General features: G+C 48.4%; 1 protein-coding gene across 1 annotated transcript; it reads left to right on the top strand.

Annotated features, from left to right (window-relative positions):
* Nucleotides 1–1651: 1651 nt before the first annotated feature.
* On the top strand, nucleotides 1652–26152 carry AMER1 (APC membrane recruitment protein 1). Its single transcript, XM_002930928.4, has 2 exons — nucleotides 1652–1863; nucleotides 13979–26152. The coding sequence occupies exon 2, from the start codon at nucleotides 14078–14080 to the stop codon at nucleotides 17480–17482; it is 3405 nt and encodes a 1134-aa protein (XP_002930974.1). The 5' UTR covers nucleotides 1652–1863; nucleotides 13979–14077; the 3' UTR covers nucleotides 17483–26152.
* Nucleotides 26153–27820: the final 1668 nt, after the last annotated feature.

Genomic DNA, 27820 nt, shown 5'->3' with positions numbered 1-27820 from the left:
TACGCAACTAATGAATCATCGAATTCATCAGAATTCATCAGAATACATCAGAAACCAGGGATGTACTGTATGGTGCCTAACATAATATAATTAAAAAAATTAAAATAAAAAAAATTAAAAAGAAAAGAATGTCATGGAAGATCATAGAACATCATGGAATATTATAGAAAGAATTGAGTTCAACTATCAGATTTGGAAGAGATCAAGGAGCTTGGTCAATCTTATACCCTGCTTGTGGAGATGAGGTGATAGACTGTCCCAGAGAGGAAAATGGACTGGCCAAGTTCATACAGCAAATCTGAGGTAGAGCTGGAGCCAGATACCAGCCCTAGCAACCATGTCAGTTCCTGTGCTCCACACATTCAGAGGCAACAGTCTTCCTCTTTACACTCTAGCAGCCAGATCTTTTCAAGGCAGACAGGACCCTGTAGAGCTGGAGAGAATACTCCTCCTGAAATGCAAAAAACGGCAGGCATTGTTCTCTAATCTCTTCCCTCTCCTCAACTTTAATCCCCCCACCCTTTTCAGACATTCACAGTTTTAGGGTAGGGCCTTCTGGATATTCTTGAGCTAGTGGTAGAACTGGATTCTTTATTGCCTCAGCTCACTAGTCCTTGGCAGCCATTTACTGCCCTCAGGCTAATTAAGACCCAAGCTCAGGCTGGCCACCTGCCACATCCCAAACACAGAAGCCAGAAAGGCTGGTACAGGTCTCCTAACTCCATCCTCAGCTTTGACCTCCAGTCAGGGCTCAGACAAGATTTTTCTCTCAATTTCTAGACTTTTCAGGGACAGGGAACTGCACAAACCTGGTTTGCCATGAAAAGGTTGAGGGGCCCTCTAGGGGCCTTAGAGATCCCATCTTGTTCCATGAAAGGCTGCAAATTTGCGTGAGGGTCAAACTACAGGAACAGGTCTCTCCAGAGAAAAGTGAAAGTAGCCTAGGACAGGAGCCTGGGGTTCTGAATTCCAAATGCGCCCCTGTCCCTGGCAGGCTAGGTGACCTCAAAGAAGTGCCTTCCCTTCTCTGAGCAACAGCAGGCCCTTGGGTAACGGGTGCAAACTGACCTAGGTGGTCCCTAAGGGCCCTGGTGTGCATGAGAGACCAAAACTGGGGCATGGACGCTGTAATTGGCTTTCCTGGCAGGTGAGTCCCCCCGCTGCTCGGCCTGGGGTCGCGCGCCTAGGGGCCCTATCTCTACACCTAATGTTGGGCCCGGCGAGGAGCCAAGGGGCTTTGCAGTCCCCCAGGTTCCCCAGCCCCCTCCGCCCCGCCTCTCCTCGCCCGCCTCTCTCTCAGGAATAAACTGCCGGGTGGAGGCCAGGGCTCCTCAGCACGACCGCACAGCGTCCACGGAAATGGGAGCGTATGCAAAACCGAAACCGAACTCCAGGGCTCCAGCGAGCCCCATCCGGGCGGGACCGACCCAGCGAGCTCACTGGGTAGCCAAGCCACGATCCGCCCAGTGTGGGGGCGGGAATGGGGAGTCCCAGCGAAGGGTTCTTCACCCTCTCCGCCTCCTGCCAACACCGCGCCCGGGCTTATTTGCATTTAAAGGGCAATGCACCAAGGAAAACAGTGGGCGGGTTGGGACACGCCTTCCCACCGCGGCGATTGGGCCACATACCTGCCAATCAGGGCGCGGATGCCCCACCCTGTGGCAGCGGAGTCCTTGGGGAGGGGTATGGGGGAGCTGCCCCAAGCCTGGGGAAGGGGACCCAGTGCAGGAGGTGACTGGAGCCGTGGCGGCGGCGGCGGCGGGAGGAGCAGTGGCGGCGATCTCAGCCACAGCAGCCTAGGCTCGAGCCCCGGCCAGGGCGGCACAGCAGACAATAACCGGGCTGGAAACTCGACCGGGCCGGGTAAGCGTTGCGCGCAGCCAGGAGCCTCCGCCAGCCCGCCGTCCGGTGCAGTCCCGCGTGCTCCGCTCTGGCCGCCTGAAGAGGGGCTCCAAGGGCTGGGCCAGTGGGCGTCCGGGCCGCCCTCCGTTCCCCCTAGGAACCAGCCTTGAGGACTGGCTGGTGAGGGGCAAAGCAGAGTCCCCTGGGCGCGGGCGACCGGGGCTGGAGGGGGTGCAGAGGACGGGCAGGCAAGCAGGATAGCCTGGGCCATGCCTCCAGGCTCTCGGGGGAGGCGGGGATGGGGCCCGCACGTGCTACCGCACGAACCCAGGAGGGGAACCGCCAGCCAGCACCCCCAGCGGTGCATTTGTAGGCCTGGAGCTCTGCAGCTTTGTTGTAGCACATTAGCTGAACAGCTGTGTTAGGGTATTGCTCACCCCAGCGGCCCAGCTGCCTCCCCTTCCCTCCCCTGAGCATCCCCTGCCTCCTTCTCCCCTCTGCGGACGGAGTCAGCGCGCTGGCCTGGGCCCAATGGATACTGGCTTTGGCGTGGATTGGGCTATCCACACTGTCTGCCAGGGAGCTGAGTTGGGCCTGTGGGCTGCCCACTTAGGAACGTCAGCCTTGTGGGCCCCAACCAGCCGCACCCCCTGCTCCTGGGCCTCCAGGCACATCTGGCACCCGTCCCCGCGGACAGGCGGGCTGGCAGCGGAGTTCTTGCTGGACCTTAGGTTAGAGCTGCAGCTGAAGCTAGTCCTTGGGTTAGATCTGCAAGGCCGCTTTGTCCCCACACGCCTTGACTCTCTCCCCTCGGAGAGCACTGGCCGCTTTTTTCTCTCCTGTCTCCCGTTTAAAAATAGCGATAAGCATCATGTTGGTGGGGGGATTTCTGTGCCAGAGGCCAAGGGAGCAATTATTGTAGTAGAGAACGCACCCTCTGGGTCTGTGTGAGAGAGCTAGAAAGACAGCCAAACCCTCCAACTTCGCAGTTACTTAAAATACACAGCCTGCTGAGCCACTGTCATTGTCTACTGCAGACACCTCTGACACTGGCGACCACCTGACTGCAGGACTTTGCCCAGGCTCCTTGGCAAAGAGGGGCTGTGCCCTCAATGTGCTCCACAGTCCAGGTGCCCAGGTAGCAGCTGGACCGGCCCTGCAGAGCCAGCCTCGGTTTAGTCAGGCTCATCTGTTATGGCCCTCAGGGTCAAGGGGAGCCTCCTCCCACACACAAATATTTCCCTCTGTGGCTCTGCCAGCCTGCTGTATAGGCATAGATATGGGCTAGGTGGAGGGCACTGTGCTATTGGACTCCCTGCACCACCGGAGGGCATTTTAGCAGAGCCCAGTCCCCACAGTGCAGCCCCCCTCATTGGCCCCACCCATGGCTCAGTCACTGCACCATGGTTTGCCTCTGGCAATAAACTCTAGGCCTTTTCAAAGACCAGGAGAGAGGGAGTGACCAAGGAGCCTGGCAGGCTCCTCCGGGACCTTTGACCAGCCTCTAAGGGTGGAGAACCCTGTGGGCTGCAAAACCTGGGTATTTGAGAGGAGTAAATCCCTCACTTGGGGGTAGGCTAGCTGGGGACCTTTGTGACACCAGCCAGGACTGCAGATAATATACTGTAGTCACTTCTTGCCACTTCGACCAGGCACCAAAGGAAACCAACCCTCTATTTGCAGCTGGATATCTCCAGCTCAGGGCTGGACCTCCTCTCTGCCCTGCCTCGAACCAGCAGCCATCTAATGTATCTTCCCCATATAACTCCCTTCCTCACACCCAAACCCACTCACCCTGCACTGCGCAAATTCTTTTCCCTCTCAGGCCCCACCTCTGGGCCCACCTTCTGCCAGGTGTCTTTTCTGCCTGTCTCTTGCAACCCATAATGACCTCTTCTTTTTCAGAACTCCTCCAGGCTTGCCTGCGTCCCTTGGCCATTTGGTGGCTTAAATTATAATAGGAGGCAAACTATAATTAAGTTTCCCTGCCTCTACTTTGTCTCTCTGATATCATGGATATCTGGGTTCTCTCAGAACCCATCAGAGGGGTAAATAGAACCTTGAACTCAGCCACAACCCCTTCAAAGCCTAGGAATGCATAGTAGTTCATGAATGTTCTGGAAAGACTTGCTGTCTTGTGGAGCTTTCAAGAAGACCTTTACCTCTCCAAGTTGCACTTGTCCTGATCCATATGAAAGTGATTAGAGAAATGATACCCAAGGCTCAGATATTTATTGAGTACGCCTAATGAGAATGGAGAAGGGCAATGGGTTGCAACTACAAGGAAAAAAAAAATCATGATGTCTCCTTTCAACAACAAGCTCAAGATCTGTACTGCCCAGATCCCAGACTACATGTATCTTTGGTTGCTAATTCATGAGCCTAGAGACAAACTACTGTGGAGAGAGAGGAGAAATCTGTATATGCAGGGTGATCACCCTGGAAGCTTCCAGAAAGTTCCAGGGGTTTGGCTAGGCAAAGTAGTGGTATAAGCAAAATTAGGAATGGGAGGGGGTGGTTGGCAGCCAGGTTGAGAGATGTGACTTAGTCTTTTCTGGTTGAGATTGTTAGATTTAAGGTAGAGAGGAGGTTGGTGCCCAGGGGTGGGGATTCCTAAATGCCAGGCTATGGAATGGGCATCTGATCTTGGGAGACTGGGAGAGAGGACCATTGAAGAATGGAAAATTGAGAGGTTTTGATACTTCTATGTGTGTGTGCAAATATGCCATAATAAAATGGGATTTTAGAAAGAGGTCTTAGGGATTGGAAGCATGCTCTAAATTGGGACTCTACGAGGTCACCTTTGGATCTGGACATAGAACCAAGGGGCAGCTATCTCTAGGGGGAAGTTGCACCATGTTGGCTTCCTTTAAGCCTTGCAGGGCGTGAAGTTGAAGGAGAGTGCCTAGAGCCTACATACCTATGTGGTGGAGGCTAAGTATCCCCCAGGCTTCTGCTGATCCCCATCCTTCCAACTGGACAGGCCTTCATGGAGCAGCAGTTTGGACTTCTGTGCTTACAAGATGGGGAAACTGAGTCCTGGAAAGCAACAGGGACTTCCTTAAGGTCACACTCCATTTAGGGATAGGCTGTTGCCTCCTGCGCAAGGGCTCTTACACTGTATCCCACTGTCTCCAGTGGCCTCTGTTCAATACAAATCTTATTAACTAACCTCTAATCTCACCTCATCCATTCCTCAAGAGTGAGAAGGTTGCTGGGTTTAGCTTGGGGGCCCCATCTGAAGACCTCTACCTCCCTTTCATGTCTATTTTCCTTCTTGGTCTTGGTCTGCAGCCTGTTGGGGGGGCTGAAAGTTTCAGAAGGAGGGGAGGTAGTTGGAAGAAGTTGGAAGTCCAATGATTTTCTCTTAGTATAGTGGAAGTGTTAAAAATTCCTCAAGAACTGTTGCATTTACACTCTCTGAAAGTATGTGTATGAGGTATGGGGGCAACACTGCTCCGCTCATCCAGGGGAATAAGGAAATAAATAACAGCAAGTCTGGCAGGTCACTGGCTTGTTTGTAGAACCAAAGAGGGAAAAGGGGCTTCCAGCCCCCTCACTTACAGATAGGCTTCTTGAGGCTAGAAGAGGGCATGCCCAGTGTTATTCCAGTAGTTTCCCTGCCTTGAATCAATCCAGGCTGAGAAACTAGGTGATAAAGGTAAATCCTCCAGAGGGGGCATTTCCTCCCTGTATCACTCATTCCTTGGTCACACATCTCACGCTGCCAGGAAGTTCTTAGGGCTAATCTGAGCCTCTGGTATACATAAACCTTGCTATACATAAACCTTGCTATACATGCTATACATAAACTTTGTGTGCATGCACGTGTTTGTGCGTGCATGAGTGCATGTGTTTGTGTGTGTGTGTGTGTGTGTGTGTGTGTGTGTGCGTGTGTGTGTGTGTGTGTGTGAGTATTCGGCAGTAAGGTTGGGGGCAGCTAGCTATTGTTGCTTCTGCTTAACAAACCAATGGAGATTTCATGGGCGTTAAACCATCTCTCCCACTCCCAATTTCTGTTCTCTGAATTAAATAATCACAGTGTTTTTCATCTCCTCTCCTTGGTCTTATTTTTCAAACTTGTGCATGTGTAAGTGTATCTCCAGGAAGAAAGTTAGGGAAACCAGAACCACTGAGAAGGTGCAGGTGCCAGCTGAGGGAGGGCACATTGCTTCTCCACACCTCCCCTTTTGGGATTAGGGGATAATTATGGACAATGAAGAAAATAATGTGAGGGGGCTTGCTGGCAGCAGAGGCAGGCATACTGGTGCTACAGGAGCATTTGGGACCTTTTGATCTGCAGTTCTTGTTGCAGAGCCTTCAGTGCTTTCATCTCCTGCAGGTTTTTTTTAAAAGATTTTATTTATTTATGTGACAGAGAGACAGCCAGCAAGAGAGGGAACACAGCAGGGGAGAGGGAAAGGAAGAAGCAGGCTCCCAGCCGAGGAGCCCAATATGGGACTTGATCCAGGACGCTTAAGGACTGGGCTACCCAGGCGCCCCTCTCCTGCAGGTTTTTTGTTTTGTTTGTTTGTTTTTGTTTTTTTTTTTCCCTGCTGGGCTTACAAGCAATACTAACCCAACTTTTCCAGCCAGCGCTCCTCAACTCTCCCTGCTGGGGGCTACTCAGGGAAGAGCAGGCTGGACCGGACCGTTCTGGTCCCCCTTCCCTCTGGGCATATAGGAAATATTTGCAGGCCAGGCCTAGTGCATTTTGAAAAAAATAAAGTGTTGAGCAGGGTTCTGTAGAGGGAGGCATGAGAAGTGAGGCTGGACTGTAGTGCAGTGGTGGACTTAGCCTAACCAGTTAGGCATGCAGGCCTTCCACTAAAGCCTGGGACGCCCAAAATTACATGCCCCCGGGGCGCCTGGGTGGCACAGCAGTTAAGCGTCTGCCTTCGGCTCAGGGCGTGATCCCGGCGTTATGGGTTCGAGCCCCACATCAGGCTCCTCTGCTATGAGCCTGCTTCTACCTCTCCCACTCCCCCTGCTTGTGTTCCCTCTCTCGCTAGCTGTCTCTATCTCTGTCAAATAAATAAATAAAATATTAAAAAAAAAAATTACATGCCCCCACCATGCCTTCTCTTTCTGCAGCCACTAGACAACTGGACACAGTGCTACCCTTCTCCTAGCTTCTCACACAGCCTGGAGCAAGCAGACCCCTAGTTCATTCTCCCATTTCTAGATGGGGAAACTGAGGCTCTGAAAAGGGAAGGGATTTGCTCAAGGTTACACAGGAACATAAAGCTCTTGCCCCTCAGTTCAAGGTTTCTCCCTCTAAGTACACTGATATACTGATTCTGATCCCCTCCCAAGCCTCCGTTTCATTACCTGGCCTCTCACATAGGCTATGCTATATATAGGGAAGTGGATACCTGGAAAAGTTCAGGGTCTCCATTGTTCATTGGCCCAGCTGTTCCTCTTCAGGCTTTCCTTGGCTGCCTTGTCACCTCTGTTTCCCTGGAGTTGGCTCCTCTTATTCTTCACCTGAACTGGGTGGGGGGTCTTTGATGTCACCCTTGCTTGGTTAGTACTGGCATCGTAGAAGCCTTCCTAAGCAGGCATGGCACCCACCTCAGATACGTTCTTCTCTAAGGAGGTTTGGGAGCCTGAGAGGGGAGTAGCAAATAGATGGCTTGGCTCCCAGAACCCCCATCATTCCAGGCAAGCTGGGCAGGGAACCTCAGCAGCCTGAGGAGAAAGTGGGGCATCAAAAAGACTCACCAGGAAAGCCAGTTTCTAGGAAGAAGTGATGTTTGGGTGACCATACCTACTAGACTGGAGAAGACCCTATGTATTTGGGGCTAAAGGATAGACAAGTGAGGCTAGGAAACCTGCAAGGGGCATGCAGGGAGAGTAGGTCTTGAAGGTCAGTGAAAGGGGTTTGACCCTGATCCTGTAGGCGGTATGTAATAATTTGGTAAGTAGAAGAGTGAGGCACTGAAATCAGGGTTGTAAAAATGAATCTGGCAAAGGTGTGGAAGAGATGGAAGAAGGGGAGGGAACGGGTGGGATTTCAGTGTTGTGGCAGGTAAGGACCAGAGGGAGCTCAGCTAAGAGGCTTGTATCATCTTCAGAGAACATGGGCTGGCAGCTGAGGAGCTAGAGTGGAGAAGGTGGCTGCAAGAGGCCCCATCACAAGGGTCTTTTATTGAACATCTGCTCAGTAACTAGAGAGCAATTTACCCTTTCCAGTTATCATCTCAAATTCTTGTAGTGATCCTGCATGATTGGATTTCTACATTTTCTAGATAAGGTGTTCGAGTTTCAGAGAGGTTAGACCAATTTCTCAAACCCCACCACTTGTAAGGGATGAAGCTAGCATTTTAGTTCTGGGCTGACAAACTCTAGCTGAGTTAGATTTCAGTTGAGCCAATGTTGTTTGAGCTCCTGCTCTGTGCTAGATGTAGTGACTATAAGATGAAGGAGGGTCCGTTTGAGAGAGATGAACAGATAGACCAAGGCCTGCCAGAATGAATTACCCTCAGCTGAGTATGTTAACTCATTTGAGGGGCTGGTGGTGGGCAAATGGGAACCAAGCAAGAAGGCCCATTTTGGGGTCTGTGCTGCATCTAGAGGTTATGAGATACCCACTTGAGAGGAGGTGCTCCTTAATGGTAAGGCTGCAAGTTAGGGGACATGTGGTTGCAAGGATAGCTTGGATATAGCTCTGCCAGCAGTCTGTATAGCTTCACAAAAGGATGCCAAGTGAGGCAGCCCTTCAGGCCCTGAACAAATGGTTTTGAGAGTGGACATTGGCTGTGGGCTTTAGAAATGGGTGATTCCAGTTCCAGACCATCTCATAGGTCATTTTCTTTAAATAACAGCTCAAATTCTGCATCTTTGTCCCCAGTGGCAAGTTTCTGTTTGAACCTTTTTTAGCCCCTCAAACTTATCTCCCAAGGAAAAGGAGAGTAAAGGAATGTGTTCCACAGCTTGGGAGTGGTGTTGGTGGAATTGCTGATGAGAAGAGCAGCCACAGTCTGGGTTGGCAGCCTTTGTATTCTGAAGTCAGCACACTTTCTGGAATGTGCTAGGTGGGGCCAAAACAGTGGCAGCCAAGTGAGGAATGGAAGTGCTTCAGAGAAAGCTCAGCTGGGCTGGGAGGGGTGCAAGGGGAGGGGGAGATGATGGCTTTCAGGTGTGAGGGGAAACTGTAAAGTCCTTGCTGTCAGTCTTCCTCCTTCTATTGGGAGCTAGCCCTGTGCAGCAAAATGGCATTGGAATGGGGACTCCAGCAGCCTGGTGGCTGTTGTGGCTTTGTCACCATCCCACTGTGTGAACTTAGGTAAGCCTTTTCCCAAGTCTAGATAGTCCTTTTTTGTGACAAGGTGATGAGGAGTTAGCATCTCCCACCAGGACTGATTAATGGATTGCTGGGAATGGGAAATGGGAGGTAAGGGAGTGGGGAGTGCTTTGTAAACTGGTAAGTGCCCCATTGGGTGAAGGGTGCCTGTTGATTTGCATCTCCTTTGATGTTGGTACATTTAGCTGAATTTGAATTGTTGATCTTTCTGGCCTAGGCTACAGAAGCTGGCTAGTTGAAATTCCCAGATAATCCCGAATTACTAGCCAGTAGCTGACTGGAAGCAACATTTTAGGTCCCTGAATATCAAAGGTTGGGTAAAAGAGCAGCTAAAGCCTGCTGTGAGATAACTACATTTACCATTTGGGGCAACTGAGGCCCAAGGAGTTTTGGTGACTTACAGAAACCAAGGGGTTTTGCTGCTGGAAATTGTCCAAGTATAGTTTGAAGAAAATATTTTAAAAAATTAGTTGCTATGTGTTTGAGTCTCTGCTATATAATGAATTTTATTTGGTATACAGATATACATTGGTTTTGTTCCTTACAATAGTTTTAAGAGGTAAACACTCTCAATAGCCTCATTTTCCAGTTGAGGAAACTGAGGGAACTTGCTAGATTTCCCCCAGGTAGGCAGAGCTGATTATAGTGCAGAATGGTCTGACTCTTGTTGCGGGGAGGGCTCTCTATCCTCACCACTGCTTCTTTAGTTACCATGCCCCCATACACAAGGGCAAGATGGGCCCAGAGTAGGCTTACCCCCAGGAAAACTGCTCGGTGGAGGTCTAGGGAACTGTGATTGGTTGAGGTCAGGCCTCTGGAGCTACTGTGTGAATCCATATACTTCTTCCCTGAACTCTAAGTTGGCTGAGCTAGCCCCAGGAAGCTGAGCTGGGAGCAAAATATGTAAGGCTCAGGCTGCAGCTGTTTCCTCCTCACTAAGAAGGGTTCCTGGGGCAAGTTTGCGGCTGGTCTCCTGCTTGTGTTTTGAGAGGAAGGGAGGGGAAAAAAAGCTCTGCCCTGAAGCCAGCCTTCCACTGGTCCCAGCATGGCCTGAGGCTGGTCCTGGGAGCAAAGATGGCCACATCCCACTCCCTGCCATGATAGCAGTAGCTGCAATAAACAGACCCTTCCAGGGGTCACAGAGTAGCCTTAGAGTGTTCCCTTACCCACCAGTCCATGAGAAACTTAGCCACACAGGTTGAGAAACCCAAGGGTTGAAGGGCCCTGCATTTGGCAGGACCACTTCCTTGGCAGGAACCATGAGGGAAGTCAGCTCCAACCTGAAAGGGTTATAGGGTCTGTCCCTTGCAATCCCCTTTGCCTTCTGCCCCACTTCACTCTCCTGGCCAGTCAATTCTATGGTCCCAAATAAAGGCACATAGCCCATTGGGGAAGGACAACACTGGGACCAAGTAAGGTAGCAAGGAATGTGGAGAAGGGATCTGGGCTAGAGGTAGCTAGGTAGGGCTGGGGATACCAGCTATGGGTGATCCCTTCTACCTCCTGTTCTACTGTCCTGGGGAGACAAAAGCATAGACATTATGGGTGGCTGTGGGGAGGTGCATGGCCCTGGGAAGGACAAGGTAGGGAAATGGGAGACAACATAGTTTCAAGGCTGGTCCTTGCCAGCAAAGATGACCCTGGTCCTAGTTAGGAGGAGGGCCTGAAGTTGTAGGGAGAGGATTCCAGTCCCAGAGATACCCCGGCCGAGTTCACCCACTCTCACCAGACACATGCTTTTAAAACTGCCCCTAGCAGAGGACTTTGTATAAATCCACACTCCTGTTTTTAAAATCCCCTTACACCTGGCTTTTCCTCAGCATGGCCAAGGCAGCTGGTCCCTCAGGCTCCCCACAGTGAATGCCTTTCCCAAATAAGTGGCCTTTTACACATGGTCTACTACTTCCTAAGAAACTGGGATCTGACTTGGAAGGTGGTAATAATAACAGTAATGTTAATATTTCCCTTTTGCACTGTACTTTACAGTTTACAAAGTGTGTTTGTTGTCCATTATCTCATCTAATTGTCACACCATTCTAGTTATCTCCCATTTCATAAGTGCTCAAGCCTCAGAAGGGTGCCTTGGCCTGTTCAGGGTCCCCTGGAATGGTCTGGAACCCAGCCCTGCAGCTCATGGCTCCTTCCACAATACACTGAAGATTCCTGTGGCAGGGAAGGGGACAATGCAGAAAGTAGTGGGCTGGCTTTTATCCTAGTGGAGCACAAGAGCAAGGGTAAGAGAAGGCCCACAGAAACTGCCCTCTAGCGAGGGCATCAAGGTTCTGGAAAGCAACCCTCTTTAAGATTCAATTTGCCTAATCCCTCTGTTCATAGGAACTCCATCCCTAAGCCCAGCAGGGAAATTCAGCCTTCTATCCACAAGGATGTTTAGGCCCGTGAGGTTTTTCACTTGGCCCTTGGTCTTCCTGATGCCCAGCCATACATACTAGTCTCACTCATCTCTTACCCTAAATCATTGCCATTTCTACTCACTCCTGTATGACAAGGCCCAGATTGAATGCCTTCTCCTCAAGGCAGCTTTTCTGAACCTAGGGGGTGTCTTTCTGCTTTTCAGATTTATCCTGGGATATGATAACAAGGTATGAAAAAGGATATTCCACCATGCATCTTAAGATGATGGCTCTTCTTTAAGACTTTTATTATGTTGTGTCCTACATATAGGACCCTTTCCCTATTAGCCTAGGAAATCCCCCAAAAGTACTAGCTAGGGGTTCCCCCTTCTTGGCCTACCTTGTAGAACTGAGTTCAAAGTCTATCACTTACCAAATGTTCAGGAGAGGTTTGTTTCATAAATCCCACAGAGGGGAATACAATTTCATAAACAACTCGACTACTGCTACCCCATCTCTCTCATGTCTAGTACCATAAATGACAACACTGTCAATATTTTCAGGGGTGAAGTAAAAACATCTCTGTTTTGAAAAGTGGAGAATTCAGATAGATGATAGGGCCCATTCTCATCCGATCCCTGAGGAGAGGACTCTGAGTGGTTGTGTGTGTGTGCATGATTTGTATTTCAGGGTGGTAGTGGCACTGTCTACTGTAGGGATCTCTTGTGGGGGAGGAGGAGCTGAGCTGGAGCAATATCATGTAAAAATATGTCATCCAGGAAAAAAAAATTACCTGAGCAAATGACATTACACATCTCTGCAGAGAAGGGATCAGATATCTTTTCTCTTTTCTTTTCTGGATAACCAGCCATTATCTTGCTCCAATTTTAATATTCAGTTATGCAGAGTGCTCCTGATGGAAGCCTGGTCACACTGATGATTCAAGTGTGAAGCCAAGCAAGGCACAAGGCACAAAATTAATGTTTGCAGGACAGGATCAGGGGCTCCAGGAGGGTTCCTCCAATTAGGTCAGGGGCTAGTTAGCTGCCAGTCTCTCTACACCCCCAGTGCTGATCCATAATCTTCCACTGCAGGTGAATATGTGAGTCTAATTACTGTTGTAACCAATTATAGGGTTGATGTGCTGGCAAACTACTTCAGGGACACCAGCAAGCCTTCCCTGTCTCTTTCTGGCTCCCAGCAGTTGTTTTACCTCCTTTCTTTACCCTAGCTTCCTGTCTGCTGGTGGCTACTCTACAGAGAGGAGACACAGTGGTGAGGAACTTTCCAGGGATAGGTCATTAGGTTTTAGCAGGCTGGTCACTGATCCATCCATCAACCAGCTGGGGTCAGTAGAATGAATGTATCAGATTTGGGGTGGAGGACATGTGTTGGGGTAGGTGGTGGATAGTAATTTTTATTCCATCTCTGTAGCATTTGAATGTTTAGAGGATTGGGAGCCTGGACCAGAAAGGTGTGCTTGTACCAGGTTTATTTATTTAATAACTGTTGAGATAACTTCTAGGCCAGGAACATGAATCATGTGGAGTTATGCCTTCAAGGAGTTCCCTTTCTAGATAGGGAGCTAGATGGGGGTCAAAATAATGAGGGGAGTGGAGAAGAAATAATTTGCCTCATGGTTCTAAAGTGGAACATGGGGGTTCCAGTTGCCAAGAGCCACATTAAATTTTTTTCCCAGCAGAAGAGTCAATAGAGTCTGACCTAGACCTCGCATAACCACTATGAGGGGGAAGTATTGCTAGGCCTCTTGAACCAAGGATACTGAAGTCTAGACAGTGCCTTGCCCGAAGGCCACCATGCGCTTTTAGCAGATTCTGGATTGCAGCTCTGGAATGTGGATCTGTGAAGCTCCTATTCTGGGCTTCTGAAGGTCTGAGCATGCACATGTAAGGCGATCTAGGGAGCCTGTGGGGAAGGGGTGAAGCTTCAGGTCTACTCTAGCCCCAGGAAAAATGTCAGTGAGAACCCAGACTAATGTGAAATTGAGGCCTGGATCTTGCAGAGCCCAGTGAGGACACAATGGGCTGTTTTGCCAAATGGTTTTCAAAAATTCTGTGTCATCGGAGCTGACCTCCCTGCTGCCTCTCCTGCCTCCCCCTCCCTTACCCCTTTGATAATTCCTCCTGCAGTCAGTAGGACAACTGGGCGTTTCCCACATCTACAGTTCCCTTTGGCCAGTGTTCAGAGCCTAGGGTGGCCTAAAGGGAGTAACCCAGTGAGGGGCTGGGGTGATTGCTGTCTGTTGTTCAATGCAGGGTTTTGTTGCCTTGGGGCCCAGAGAAGGCTGGCCCAGCAAGCCAACCATATGGAATGCATTAAGGTTTTCCCTACATTTTCTTTTACTTCCTTTCTGGTTCCACTCAAGCCTGAAATAACAGACACCTGTGAAAACAAACCCAGCCTGGCTGCTAGCTTACCAGTACACTCTCTCTATCTTTGTTTTTCTCATCTTCTCTAGACCCAACTGGGATGCTTCCTGACTGATGATGTTATAGCAGTGCTTGGAAGGCAGAAGGCTGCTTTTTCAGCTGAACATACCTGAGTTGTCCCCATCACCATGGAGACTGGAAAGGATGAAGCTTCTCAGGCCAAGGGAGCAGTAACCTCTATAGACACCCAGGACCCAGGGGCAGAGAAAGGAGCCAAGAACAAGGCAGCTGAGATAACAGAAGGGCCAGTGTCAGAGCCACCCTCATCTGGCCCAGGTAGGCTGAGGAAAACTGCCATGAAACTTTTTGGTGGCAAGAAGGGCATCTGTACCCTGCCTAGTTTCTTTGGAGGGGGGCGAAGCAAAGGTTCTGGGAAAAGCATCTCCAAGAAGGGTCTTAGCAAGAGCAAGACTCATGATGGCCTGCCTGAAGCAGCCTGTGGCCCTGAAGACATTGTCAGTGAAGGAACCAGCTTTGCCTTACCCTTGCCTGAATCACCCTGCCAACTTCCCAGTTCCCAGAGTGCCCATGAGGTTTTAGAGACAGGCTCCAGATGCAAGACATCTGTGGCTGGAGCCACAGAGAAAGCTGGGGCTGTGAAGGCTCCCTCTGCACCCAAGCCAAAGAAAGGCCTGAAAGGCTTTTTCAGCAGTATCCGCCGTCACCGCAAAAGCAAGGTCTCTAGGGCTGAACAAAGTGAGCTAGGGGCCAAGGGGCCTGAAGGGGCCAGAGCCAGGCCTCATGAATGTGTGAGCTCAGCCATTCTGCCCCATACTGAGGATATCCTCCAAGCCCCCAGAAAGGAAAATGCCAAATCCCAAGATGCTCCTGGACCAAAAGTTTCTTTAGTACCAGAGCCTTCTCCAGCAGTCACTGAGAAGACAGGCTATAAAGATCCAGAAAAACCCAAGGAGGCCTATGCCTCAACACTTCTGCAACTCAAGCCTGCCTCTGAGGTCAGTGGCCCAGAGGAACCCCACAGTCCAGAAACAGGACAGAAGGTGGTGGCGGAAGAGGTAAATCCACCAGATGGCCCTGTTGGGGACCAGCTAAGCCTCTTGTTTGGGGATGTCACATCCCTGAAAAGTTTTGACTCACTAACAGGTTGTGGTGACATCATAGCAGAGCAGGACATGGACAGTATGACAGACAGCATGGCCTCTGGAGGCCAGAGGGCCAATCGAGATGGGACCAAGAGAAGTTCCTGCCTGGTGACCTACCAAGGAGGTGGGGAAGAAATGGCCTTGCCGGATGATGAGGAGGAGGAAGAGGAGGAGGAGGAGGAGGAGGTGGAATTAGAGGAGGAAGAAGATGGTGTCAAGGAGGAAGATTATGACTTAGAATATCTGTGGGCAAGTGCCCACATGTACCCAAGGTCCAATCTGAATTTGGGCTACCATCCCATCACATCCCCAGGCCACCATGGCTACATGTTCCTTGACTCAGTTCGATCTTATCCTGGCTTAACCCCTGGGGACCTTTTGACTCCTCAGAGTGACCAGCAAGAGTCTGCCCCCAATAGTGATGAGGGTTATTATGACTCCGCAACACCTGGATTTGAGGATGATTCAGGTGAGGCCTTGGGGCTTGTCCGCAGAAATTGTCTGCCCCGAGACAGCTACAGCGGAGATGCCCTGTATGAGTTCTATGAGCCAGATGATAATCTTGAGACATCCCCACCTGTAGATGACTGTCTTTATGACCTCCATGGTCGCAGCTCTGCGATATTTGACCCCTTCTTGAACTTTGAGCCCTTTCCTTCCTCTCGGCCACCTGGGGCAATGGAGACAGAGGAAGAACGGCTAGTGACCATCCAGAAACAGTTGTTGTATTGGGAGCTTCGGCGAGAGCAGCTTGAGGCCCAAGAGGCACAGGAAGCACGTGCCCGAGAGGCTTACACCAGGGAGGCCTATGCCCAAGAAACTCATGCCAGGGAGACCCATGCCCGAGAAGCTCATGTCAGAGAGGCCCAAGCCCGAGAGGCCTATGCCAGGGAAGCCCAAGCCCGAGAGGCCCATGCTCAAGAGGCTCAAGTCCGAGAGGTTCAGGACTGGCAGGAGAAGCCCGTCATGGAATATCAGATGAGGCCCTTAGGCCCATCAGTGATGGGCCTTGTAACAGGGGTGTCAGGGACCTCTCAGACTTCCCACCGGGGAACCACCTCAGCTTTCCCTGCCACTGCAAGCAGTGAGCCAGACTGGAGGGACTTCCGTCCTCTGGAGAAGCGTTTTGAGGGAATCTGCTCTAAGATAGATCAAAGTACCTGTCTGATGCAGCTCTTCCAAAGTGATGCTATGTTTGAGCCAGACATGCAAGAAGCAAACTTTGGAGGATCTCCAAGGAGGGCCTACCCTACTTATTCACCCCCGGAGGAGCCAGAGGAAGAAGAGGTTGAGAAGGAAGGGAATGCCACTGTGAGTTTCTCACAGGCCCTTGTGGAGTTCACCAGCAGTGGGAACCTCTTCTCCAGCATGTCCTGCAGCTCTGACTCTGACTCGTCTTTCACTCAAAACCTCCCTGAACTGCCCCCTATGGTGACCTTTGATATCGCTGATGTGGAACGGGATGGGGAAGGCAAGTGTGAAGAGAATCCTGAGTTCCACAATGACGAAGACCTTGCAGCCTCCTTGGAAGCTTTTGAGCTGGACTACTACCAGAAACACACATTCAACAACTACCACAGCCGATTCTACCAAGGTCTGCCCTGGGGTGTGAGCAGTCTCCCTCGCTACTTGGGACTGCCCGGCATGCACCCTCGGCCTCCACCTGCTGCTATGGCCCTCAATAGAAGGAGTCGATCCCTGGACACGGCGGAAACCTTGGAACTGGAGCTCTCCAATTCCCACCTTCCCCAGGGATACATGGTGTCTGATGAGCTTCAGGCTCAGCAGGAAGATTCAAATGAGGAAGAAGAAGAGGAGGAGGAAGAATGGGGCCGAGACAGTCCTTTGTCCCTTTATACTGAACCACCAGGGGCCTATGACTGGCCTGCCTGGGCTCCCTGTCCTCTCCCAGTGGGGCCAGGCCCTGCCTGGATAAGTCCCAGCCAGTTGGATGTGTCTTCTGGCCAGTCTCCATATGGGCAGACAGCCTGTTGCATACCTCCTGTGGCCATGTCAATGTTGCTGTCAGTACCAGGGCCAGAGCCAAGGGCACCTGGGATATCCAGGCCTCCGCTATCTCGGCCTTCACACCTACCCCTGCCCATGGTCCCTTGTTATAACCTGCAGCCACAGGCCTCTCAGAATGTGAGGGCCAAGCCTCAAGATATGCTGCTGCCTATTGATGAGCCCAGTTGCTCCTCCAGTTCTGGAGGCTTCAGCCCCAGTCCTCTGTCCCAGGCCAAGCCTGTGGGCATCACTCATGGCATCCCTCAGCTGCCCAGAGTCCAGCCTGAGCCCCAGCAGCCTCAACCCATTCACTACAGGGCTTCCATCCTTGACATGTCAAAGGAGATGGCTGAGCAAGGTGCCTCTCTCCCCCTCCCCACCAGTTACTCCTCCACTGCTGTGAATGGAAAGCTAGCTGAATAGTCATCATCTATTCTGGAGTGGGGGCATGGGGCCTGAGCATGTGAATGGGGATCAGGGGTTGGGCAGAGGGGTGGGGGGATGGGTGTTGCTATTTAACTTGAAAATCCTTTTGACCAAGGAAAGCTTCTATGAGTTTTTGCCTTTGTTTTCCCACTTCCCTCTTCTGCCAATCTGTGGTCACATTTGGCTTGAGTACATCTGCCCCAGGAGGCTGCTGCTGCTCTGTTGCTCCAGCTTTTCCTTTTGGGGTTTCTTGCTACCCATACAGGGTTTGGGATGCTGTAATTTTGTGCCTATTCCAGTTACCCAGTTAGTGATTATATATATATAGCATGCATCCTTGACACAGGCTGAACCCTTAATACCCCTGCCACCCCCCTACATACAGTGAATGATGAACCACTGATGAACAGCCAGGTCTGCACTGCTTCCCACTTGAGGATGGGGGCTTGTTTGCTGTTAACAATGTGAAATAATGGTACAGATTCTCCCCACCCCCACCCCCTTCAGTCTTGGCATAGCTGTCACCATTACATCAGATGATTATAATCTATCCACCCCAGCTAGCTGTCCTTAGAGAGGATCGAGTAGCATGTGTCTCATTGCCTATTGCTGTGGACTTTGGCATTATAACCAGATGGGGGCCTTTTAACCTGGTCTGCCATAGCTTGGGTTAAAGACAAAAATGCTGTCCCCTTAATGGAGTGATCAGATTCATTCAGTTGCAAACAGAAGACAAAATACTGTTCTATTGTAGATACTGCCATAAGGCTGGAGTTGTGGAATGATAGGATTTTTTCCTTCTTCCTCTCTTAAGCTTGTGATGTCTGAGTTACAGACACTTTTGAATTTTTGTTTTACTCCAAAGGAAATTTCATAATCTCATCACAAGAAACGTATTATTTCAATTGAGATACAGGAAAAGAAGCGGCCTAAATTAGGCTTGGCTATAGGGGGTCAGGGTTTTTGTGGGTTGCAGGGGAAGGATAGGAGAGGGAGGTCCATTTGTCCCTGCTGGCAGGAGAGAATTTTAGACATTGCAGAGCTCAAGGTAACCCAGCTTCTTAGAAGAGAAAATTGTTTCTCCCCCCAAAGCAAAAAATTCCCTTAATCCTTGCCCACCCCTTCATTTGGATGCTGTAAAGAGGCTCCAGAGGCACCAGGCTAGCACTCCCAAAAGACAGGACACCAAAGGCATCTAGGCTGCTGTTCTGGTTCTCTAAAGAGCTTCCATCTAATTAGCTAAGTCCTTAGCATCCAAAAAGGACCACCCTTCTTGAGAGGAAAGACTGTGACCTGTGCCCTTACTCTGCCAAGCTGCAGGATTCTGATTTGCATGGCAGTTGCAGCCCTTTATGGAGTGAATGGTACACTCACTTCTCCATCCACAGTTTTCATGTTAAACTAGCTTGGAAATACTGGTGAAGAAGAGTTGTTGTCAGGAAGACATTGCAACAGTCTAATCTAACCTGGCTCAACCTCTCAATCACCAATAAGAGAGGGTTCCTTTTTAATTTCTTTATTGGAAATAGAATATGGAACATTTTTTGCCTGGATGTTTTGACCCAAATTATAATCCTTGCTTCCCTGCCCCTGTCCCTTACCCCACTTATCTCCATGCCTGTTAAGAGAAGAGGTCAGCAGGGCTCTTGGAGACAGAGGCTATTGGCCCCCTGAGTCAAGGGGGCAAACTTTATGGTAAACTTCCCCTTGACCAGGGAATGTATTTGTGCTGGTTTTTATCACCATTTCTCAGATTGGGGTTGGTAGTGCTTCTTCCCACAAAGAGCAAACCTGTCTGATAAAAGCTTCACCCCTGGAAGTACCACATGACTTTGTGTGGCACTAACACCGCTGTTCAAGGGAACCAGACAAACTCTCCAGGCTAATTCTGTCTGCATTGTGAAGAAATACATAAGTCATGGAGTTGAAGAAAGAAAGCATGAGGAAGGCTCTCCTTACCCCAAGCACAGCATTCCTGGAGAGAAATGCCCAAATTCCAACCATCTGGCCACTTACCAAAGCTGCCCTAGGAGGGTGGGGCTGAAATAGTCCTGGCTGTTTGGCAGGAAGTAAACACCAAATGCCTTTACAACAAGGGAAACCCGACTACTTGCCTCCTCTCTCTCTGCTTGTCCTTCAGGGCAGTTCAAGCTCCTATCTGTATGTAAACTGTGCCAGCCACAGCAGGTAGTAGAGCCATCACCAGCTTCCAGACCCTGCTGGGCCTCCAGCCTATCTGAGAAGAGAAAAAGTAGATGGTTAGACTTTGGCCAAAGGCAGAAGTCTGCTCTCAGTGAGAAGAGGGCAGTAAGAGAGGTGCTGAGGGGAATACGCCTCTGAGGGGAATAGTCATCGATCATCCTGACACACTTTGCTGGGCTTTGGAAGGTCAAATACAGAGTAGGGCCTAGAACTGAGCAACGTCTCATGGTTTGGACAACATTGCTGCCTGCAAGTTCTTTCAATATCCTTTCCAGCCCAAGGACAAGATCCTTACCACCAGAAGTGGGACAGTCAGGGTGCATGGCTATAGAAGCAGGCTCCTTTGACTCTCACTCTATATCCAAGCAGTTCATGGCCAAATCCCAGCTGCAGCCTAGAAGAGGAAGGAAGATCTAGCCGGGGACATGTGGTTGATGGTAGCACAGGCTGACACTGGGAGAGCCAACAAACCTCCAGGCCTCTCCCCAAAGATAGCCAGTGCTTGCTTGGCTGGTGTTGATGTCAAGCCCACATATCTTAGGCTGTGACCAGATGAACACCATGTCTACATTGTGAGGTCCTGTGATAATGCTTCTGGATGTGATTTCAAAGGAAGATACGACTTGAAAGGAGATGTCTGCTGTCATCTTTCTACCCAGCAGGCTTATATAGTGCCAGACAGCTCTGATCCTGGGAATTCTCAGATGAGACCAGTCTGTGGGGATCCAGTGACTGTGGATAAAGAAGGCCAACTAGCAGCCTTCTTTCAGGGCTGCCAGTTTCTCAGTGCTTTAGCAGCTTCAAGGAAGCCCTGCTTTGGGGCACTCAGCTTGGGCACCTATCCGTAAGCCTCCTGGGCCAAAGGCTTTGGTCAACACTAGTCTCTTCCTTCTTAATGCTGTACCAAGCAGGGAAGTAGCTTCCTACACCCAAGGTGTATTCCTCTCATTCTGTTGCCAGCAACTTTCCCACCCTTGCCAGTGCCACCACCCCACCCACCCTCAGCCCCTGGGCCCAATTGCTAGAGGGAGGCATGGGGGATTTAGCAGGGAGACTTCAAGTTTACCCACGTGTATGTTACATCCAAGTTGTTTTTAATATATATATATACATATATATATATATCAAAAGTCAATTATCTATTTTTGTATTGTTTGCATTTTATATTCATGGAAAACAATGTTTATCAATTGTTCTTTTCTGATATATTTTATTTTTAAGTGGTGCTGTTTACAGTTTTAAACAAAACAAAGTTGACACAAAAATTGCTGCTGCTTGTGCAGAGGGCTGGCATCTCAACTGCCTAGGGTCCTCCCTCTTTCCCCCCTCCTTATCCCAATGTATCTCACTGTTCATCCCTTCCCTCCATGATAGGGACAGCAAAAGATGCCCAGGTACTATGACAAATGCCAGGTGATTCAGGCATAGAGAACCTGGTAGATAGCATGTTGTTTATGGCTTTACTTTTTCTTTTGGGCCTTGCCCCTTCCCTACGTGTAGACCTTCTGGAAGTACCCATCTCTCCTCTCTCTCTCTCTCTCCTTTTTATGTTTTGTGCTTTCATTTTGAAATAAGTCCCCATGTTGTGCTATTTGTCATGTTGAGTTTCTCCAAGGGAGCATTTTGGGGACACTCTCCACCCAGTGGGGGAGGACATGGAGTTTCTATCATGCCCTTTTCTCCTAAGACACTGAGGAGACAGATAACAGTGATGCTTCAACCACCATGAATTAATTGGCCATCTCATTGGGGAAACCCTTGCATGGGCCTTTCCAAGAACTCAGTTGACATTTGCCCAGGAGAGATGTTGGAGAACTCCTTGACCCCTCTTGCTGCTTTGGGGGTATCTCTCCCCCTACCACAATTTCCCCTTCCTTGTTCTGCTCCCATTCACATACAAATGGTATTATGGGGGGACCAGTGACTCTCACGGTAATGGCTTGCTGGCCTGATTCCCAATTTTCTGTCCTACAGTCACTCCAAAGAAGAAAATCCACATGGCATGTATATGTGTGAGGGTTGGGCCTACTAAGAGGCAGGGCTTTAATTATTATTCTTATTACTATTGGTGCTTATTTTCCCTGCTGTATATGGGGCGCGGATGGAGAAGAAACCAGGAATGTATATTTAGATCATATTAAATAAAATGGCTGGAGGAACAGAGGGAAGAAATTGGTAACTGCAGCACATACTCACCCCAGGTGTTAAGAGTTTTTTCTCTCCCAGTGTAAAATGGGGAGCATGGTCCCGGGATGTGCCCTAGCTTCCCCTTCCTTATCTCTGAGTCATCACATAATTGTCTGGATTATGACCTCTCCAATTCTAGCTCTCACTGACACCTGGATAACTTGATGCACTGCCTATTTGTTACAACATATATTTCTTTTGCTGAATGCTAATAAACTGGGTTCAAGAAGGACCTCTCCCCCTGTCACAAAAGTGCATTCTTGTGGTTTGTTCCACAGCAGCATGCCTGTGACCATGGTTATTGGGTTTGCCCTTGAAGGGAAATGGAGAAAGCAAGGAGATTGGCGGGGGGTGGGGGGGTCATTCATTGGAGAAACAGAGCCAGAGCTGAAAGTAAAGTAGAGGAAACTTCAGTTCTTCATCCAAATCTTGCCCTGGATCTGTCTGATGCCGTGTTGGTAAACTCTCCATCACACTTTTCACATTTTGAGAACTGCCAGGGGCTGGTTAGCCTTCTAAAATTAGCCTCAGTTCGTGCAAGTGTGCTGGCATCCTCACCAGCCAGGGGGCAGAGTTATGGACCTCCTACTGATGGCTCCATCTAAGGGATAATACTAATGGTGGGACTCTCCAGCTAAGCTGCAGGAATGACATTCTTCACCCAGGTATATGGGCAGAGATGTTTCCTGGGCAGCTGTCTGTTACACCTATTCAGCTGTGGGGTTGAGGGGGAAGCATGTGTTTTACCCCTGGCTCCTGATAATCAGCAAGGACTTGTAACACCTGCTAGTGGATTCCCTTGAGTTCTTTTGCCATGCCCAAGCCAGAAGGCCTGAAATTGTATCTGTTTGAAACCGCTATAGACTGTAGATAATGCTGCCACAGACACATAGGAAAACTCCCTGGGGTCCCTTCCAGATTAGCAAAGAAGTTTGGTGGCCCCCAGTACCTCATGAATCAAGCAAAGCAAAATAAAAACAATTAAGTTTTTAAGTCAGAGAGAGAAGAGAGAAGCTCCTGGTAGGGGAGTTAATAATTCATAGATGTTGAATTGTCTGCCAGGTACTGCTCATAGAAGGAAGAGGGTCATGGTTGCTCAGAAGGCTTTTGGAGCAAGACCTTCTAGGAAGATCTTATTACATCCATTGGAAATTCAAGGGGTTGTGTGGTATGGGAGACCTAGATTTCTGCCCTAATTTTTAACCCTCATTAATCAGCTGGGCTTGGGAAAATCCCTTCTTCTAAGTTTCAGTTTCTCCATCAATAATATATGGGTGCATTGGGCATAGATTTGACTAGACTAGTTTCCATATGCAAGTCAGAAGACTGGGCTACCACAGAGTAACCCATGGAACTTTTTCAACTGCCTAAATCCAGCACTCCCCACCCCTTTCTGACTCAGTTGGCCTGTAGTGGAGTTCTTTTCTGTGGTGTGGATCCCACATAACTTGTGCATTGTACCTGCTGTAAAGATGAGTGGTAAGAGCTCCTCCTGTTCTGCTGTGACTGATGGCTGCTTTCACTGTGACCCCCTGGGGATTCCTTTGTAATACTGGAAGGGGATGCTGGTGGAAGAGGAAACATCCTAAGACCTTCCTTAGATCACCAAGGAAACCACCTTGGTCAGCTCCCATGCTGTTCTCTGGTCTGCTTAAGGACTGGGGTTATGCCTTTGTTCCCAGCATCTGTTTAGAGCAGATGTAAACACAACAGGTAAGATACCTTTGTACAAATCTTTTGGAGGATGCTGTGGGTAAGCTTCTAGCTCCCCACTGCCCCTACCCTCACTGGGCTCTGGGCCTTATGGACCATGTTCTTTCTCTGGATAATTCCTACACTTTAGCTGGGCTGCATGGCTTCTGAGATCCAGACCTGGCCAATAAAAGCAAGCGACCTGAGGGTAGCACTTTCTAGTCTACAATCTCTTTCCATCTCCATTACCTTTTAAAAGTCCCCTGGAGCAGGTGGGTAGAGCAGATGATCTCATCCCCACTTTACAGAGGTGGAAAGGAGCCATGTAAAAGTGAAATGACTTGCTTGTGGTAATACAGAACATTGACTGTAAGTCAAGGAGAGAAAGAGAGTGGGCAGGTAGGGGTGGAAGATGTGGTGTAGGAGAAAGATTACTACTAATAATTCCTCAATCCTTGAATGAATAATGTCATTGATATGTGCATGCACTAGACACTTTAACCACATTATCTTGTGTAATCCTTACCTTAACTCTATGAGGTTAGCACTATTGTTATGTACATTTTAAGATGAGGAAACTGAGCCTCAGAAAGATTAAGACCCTTGCCAAAGTTCACACAAACAAATAAGTGGACTCCAAATCTCCTGCATTTTTCTATCAGGCTTGTAGTGAAGCTTCTGGTTAGTTGCACATTAGGGATGCTAAGGGTGAATTGAGCAATGACCCCAGCAGCAGGCCCTACTCCTGAAACTGAAAGGGAACTCTGGCTGCCTCCTTATTACACTGGGCCCAACCCAGTCTCCCAGCTCCAAGCCCAGAGAAGAGGCCCTTGTTAGCCCAGGGAGGGACTCCCTTCCCCCACTCCTACCCCTCAGCCTTGGATCTCTGGGAATTGTTCCCAGAAAGGTAGGCCCACTTAAAGCTGCTAATAAGTGGCCTGGGAAACATGATGAATAGCAGAGTGAGTCAATAAACATGAGCACTTAGATGCCTGGAGAATGGGCCTGCCACCGCTCAGACCATCAATTGGAGCACTGCCTCATGAAGAGGTACTTAATTGTAAATCGCTTAATAGCCACAGTGGGAAAAAGCCTTATTCTCTGAGAATAACTGCTGTCTGATGGGCTCTTGAAGGCTGCTCTCCTCTGCTCCTTCAGTTTCTTTCCTGCTTTTCCACTTTCTCTCTCTGGATGCCTGAGCACATTTTTCATGTTGCTCACCCAGTACATGGAGCATCTAACGAGGTTTCCTAAGAGCTCCTAGGCAGCCCCCACTGCTAACAGGAAGTGGATGCTCTGCCTGGCCACAAATGCCATGATTAAAATTAATGTTATGTTCTTCAAGTAAACAAAAATGTAATGGGCATCTATCTCTGTCCACAAACTCAGATGTGGGTAGTCCTTTGTTTTGTTTTGTAACTAAATTATGACTTCAAACTCCCCATCCTAACAGGGAAGCAAAAAATTCCGTGTCAGTGATGACTGGGGGCCCCTTCAAGGGTGGCACTGGAATTCAGGGGACACTTGTGGTTCACAGAAATTAGGGCAATGGCAACTAATCTTTAACCTATTCCAATCACCACTGACACCCTCGTTTTCCATCTCCTCCCCATCTTTAAGGATCTGCACTCAAGCAGTGCTTGAGTTCCTACTGCCTCAGAATCAGGAACACTTCTTTTCTAGGTGGGGCTGGGAGAGATAGGGATTTCTCTTATCTTTTTTTTCTCTTTGGGCTTTCCAGTGCCTCTTCCTTTATGACAGTATATAATTAATGGGATTTTCAAGCTTTCATAAGAGAATGATTGATTTGGTCGATTCAGTCTGCTTCTGCTTTCTACACTGTGAAATCCCTCTTGCAAGAGTTCTGTCAAGGGCCTGGTTTCCTCCAAGGAGAGGGGGAATGGGAAGTGAGTACATAGAAGGACAACAGACACAAACAAATGTGAATATTTCTAGAAATCACAAAATACTGCCTTATTGAAAAAAAAATTCATTGTCCTAAAATTCAGGACACCATATTAGTCCCTGCTTTGTCTACAACTGATGGAAATTTGGATGATTTCTCAGAGCCTCAGTTTATTCATCTGTAGATTAGGAGGCTGGAGAACATAGAATCTCAAGCTGCAGTCCTTTTCTTACCCTTCCCCTTTTGATGCTTAAATTCTTCTTACACCATCTGTCCTTTTCCTGCTCGCCTCCACAGGCATAGATTCTTGGGGCAGTTTTAATGCCCAAGATGTGCCTTCTTTTTAAAATTAATTTTTCTTTATTTGATTATAGTTGACCCACAATGTTATATTGGTTTCAGGAGTACACATAGCAATCCAACATCTTTATATGTTATGCTATGCTCACCAAAAGTGTAACTACCAACTGTTGCCATACCACACTATTCACAATATCATTGACTATATTCCCTATGCTGTACTTTTATTCCCATGCCTCATTTATTCCATACTGGAAGCCTCCCACTCCTCTTCACCCATTTTACCCATTCTCCTACCCCCTTTCCCTCTGGCAACTACCAGTTTTTTCTCTATATTTACAGGTCTGATTCTGTTTTTTGTTTTTTAACTAATTTGTTTTGAAAAATTTTTTTAGATTCTACATTTAAGTAAAATCATATGGTATTTGTCTTACTCAGTCTGACTTATTTCACTTAGCATTATACCGTCTAGGTCCATCCATGTTGTCACAAATGGCAAGAACTCATCCCCTTTTGTGGTTGCATAATATCTCATTGTATATATACACTACATCTTTATCCATTTATCTATCAGTGACATATAAGTTACTTCCTTATCTTGGTTATTGTAAAACTGCAATAAACATGGAGGTGCATAAAACTTTTCAGATTAGTGTTTTCATTTTCTTTTGGTAAATACTTAGCAGTGCAATTACTGGATCATATGGTTTTTCTATTTTTAATTTTTCAGGAACCTCTATACTGTTTCCACAGTGGCTGTACCAATTTATATTCCCACCAACAGTGCGTGAGAGGTTTTTTTCCCTCCATATCCTTGTCAACACTTGTTATTTCTTGTGTTGTTGATTTAAGCCATTATGACAGGTGTGAGGTGATATCTCATTGTGTTTTGTTTGCATTTACCTGATGATGAGTGATGTTGAACATCTTTTCATGTATCTGTTAGCCATCTGTATGTCTTCTTTGGGAAAAAAAAAGCCTATTCATGTCCTCTGCCCATTTTTTAATTGGATTCATTCATTCATTCATTCATTTGTTTTTGGTGTTGAGTTGTGAAAGTTCTTTATATTTGGGGGTATTAATCCCTTATTGGATGTATCATTTGGAAATATCCTCTCCCATTCAGTAGATTGCCTTTTGTTTTGTTGATGGTTTCCTTCACTGTGCAAAGGTTTTTATTTTGACAGTCCCAATAGTTTACTTTTTGTTTCCCTTGCCTTAAGAGATACATCTAGAGAAATGTTGCTATGGCCAATGTTAGAGAAATTACTGCCTATGTTCAGGTCTCACATTTATGTATTTAATCCATTTTGAGTTTATTTTTATGTATGGTGTTAGAAAGTGGTCTGGTTTCATTCTTTTGTATGTAACCGTCCACTAAGACGTTCTTTAAGCTGCTGTTGGCCTAGCTTAGCTCCTTGGAACCACATGGATCCTTTCTGCTGTCTACTCTCTGTCTTATAACAACCCTTCCAGATGTGAAGGCAAAGATGGTGTTCTTTGGTTCAACAAACACTGAATATCTATTGTATTCCAGGTTCTGTTCTAGGTGCTGAGTGTGCAGCAGTGAACAAGAAAGATAAAACCCCTGTCCTCATGGGACATACTCATTTTCCAAGAGGGTTGGTAGTCAAAAAACCAAATAAATAAACAAAACATATAGTATGTCGGATGGTGATAGGTACAACTGAGAGAAATAGAGGGGGAAAGACAGGAGGTTGCAATTTAAAATAGAATGGTCAAGAGAGGACTCACTGAGCAGGTCACATTTGAGAGAGGAGATAAATAAGGTCCTGAGGCAAGAGCAGATAATGTATATCAGGAATAACCAGGAGTTCAGTGTGGATAAAATGGAGTTAGTGAGGAGAACATCATGGGAGATGAGGTCACAGAGGTAATGTTGGGGTTGGGGAGATAGGAAAGCGCCTTGTAGACTATCATAAAGACTTTATCTCTTGTCCTGAATTAGATGGAAGCAGAGAAAGATATGACCTGTCTTAATGTCACCCAAAGTCCACCAATTCCAGGCTAAACAGTTCCAGGTCCTT

This window comes from Ailuropoda melanoleuca, unplaced genomic scaffold (genome assembly GCF_002007445.2).
Source record: "Ailuropoda melanoleuca isolate Jingjing unplaced genomic scaffold, ASM200744v2 unplaced-scaffold9607, whole genome shotgun sequence".
NCBI classification, from domain to species: Eukaryota; Metazoa; Chordata; class Mammalia; order Carnivora; family Ursidae; genus Ailuropoda; species Ailuropoda melanoleuca.
This window is presented reverse-complemented; position numbering and strand designations above follow the sequence as displayed.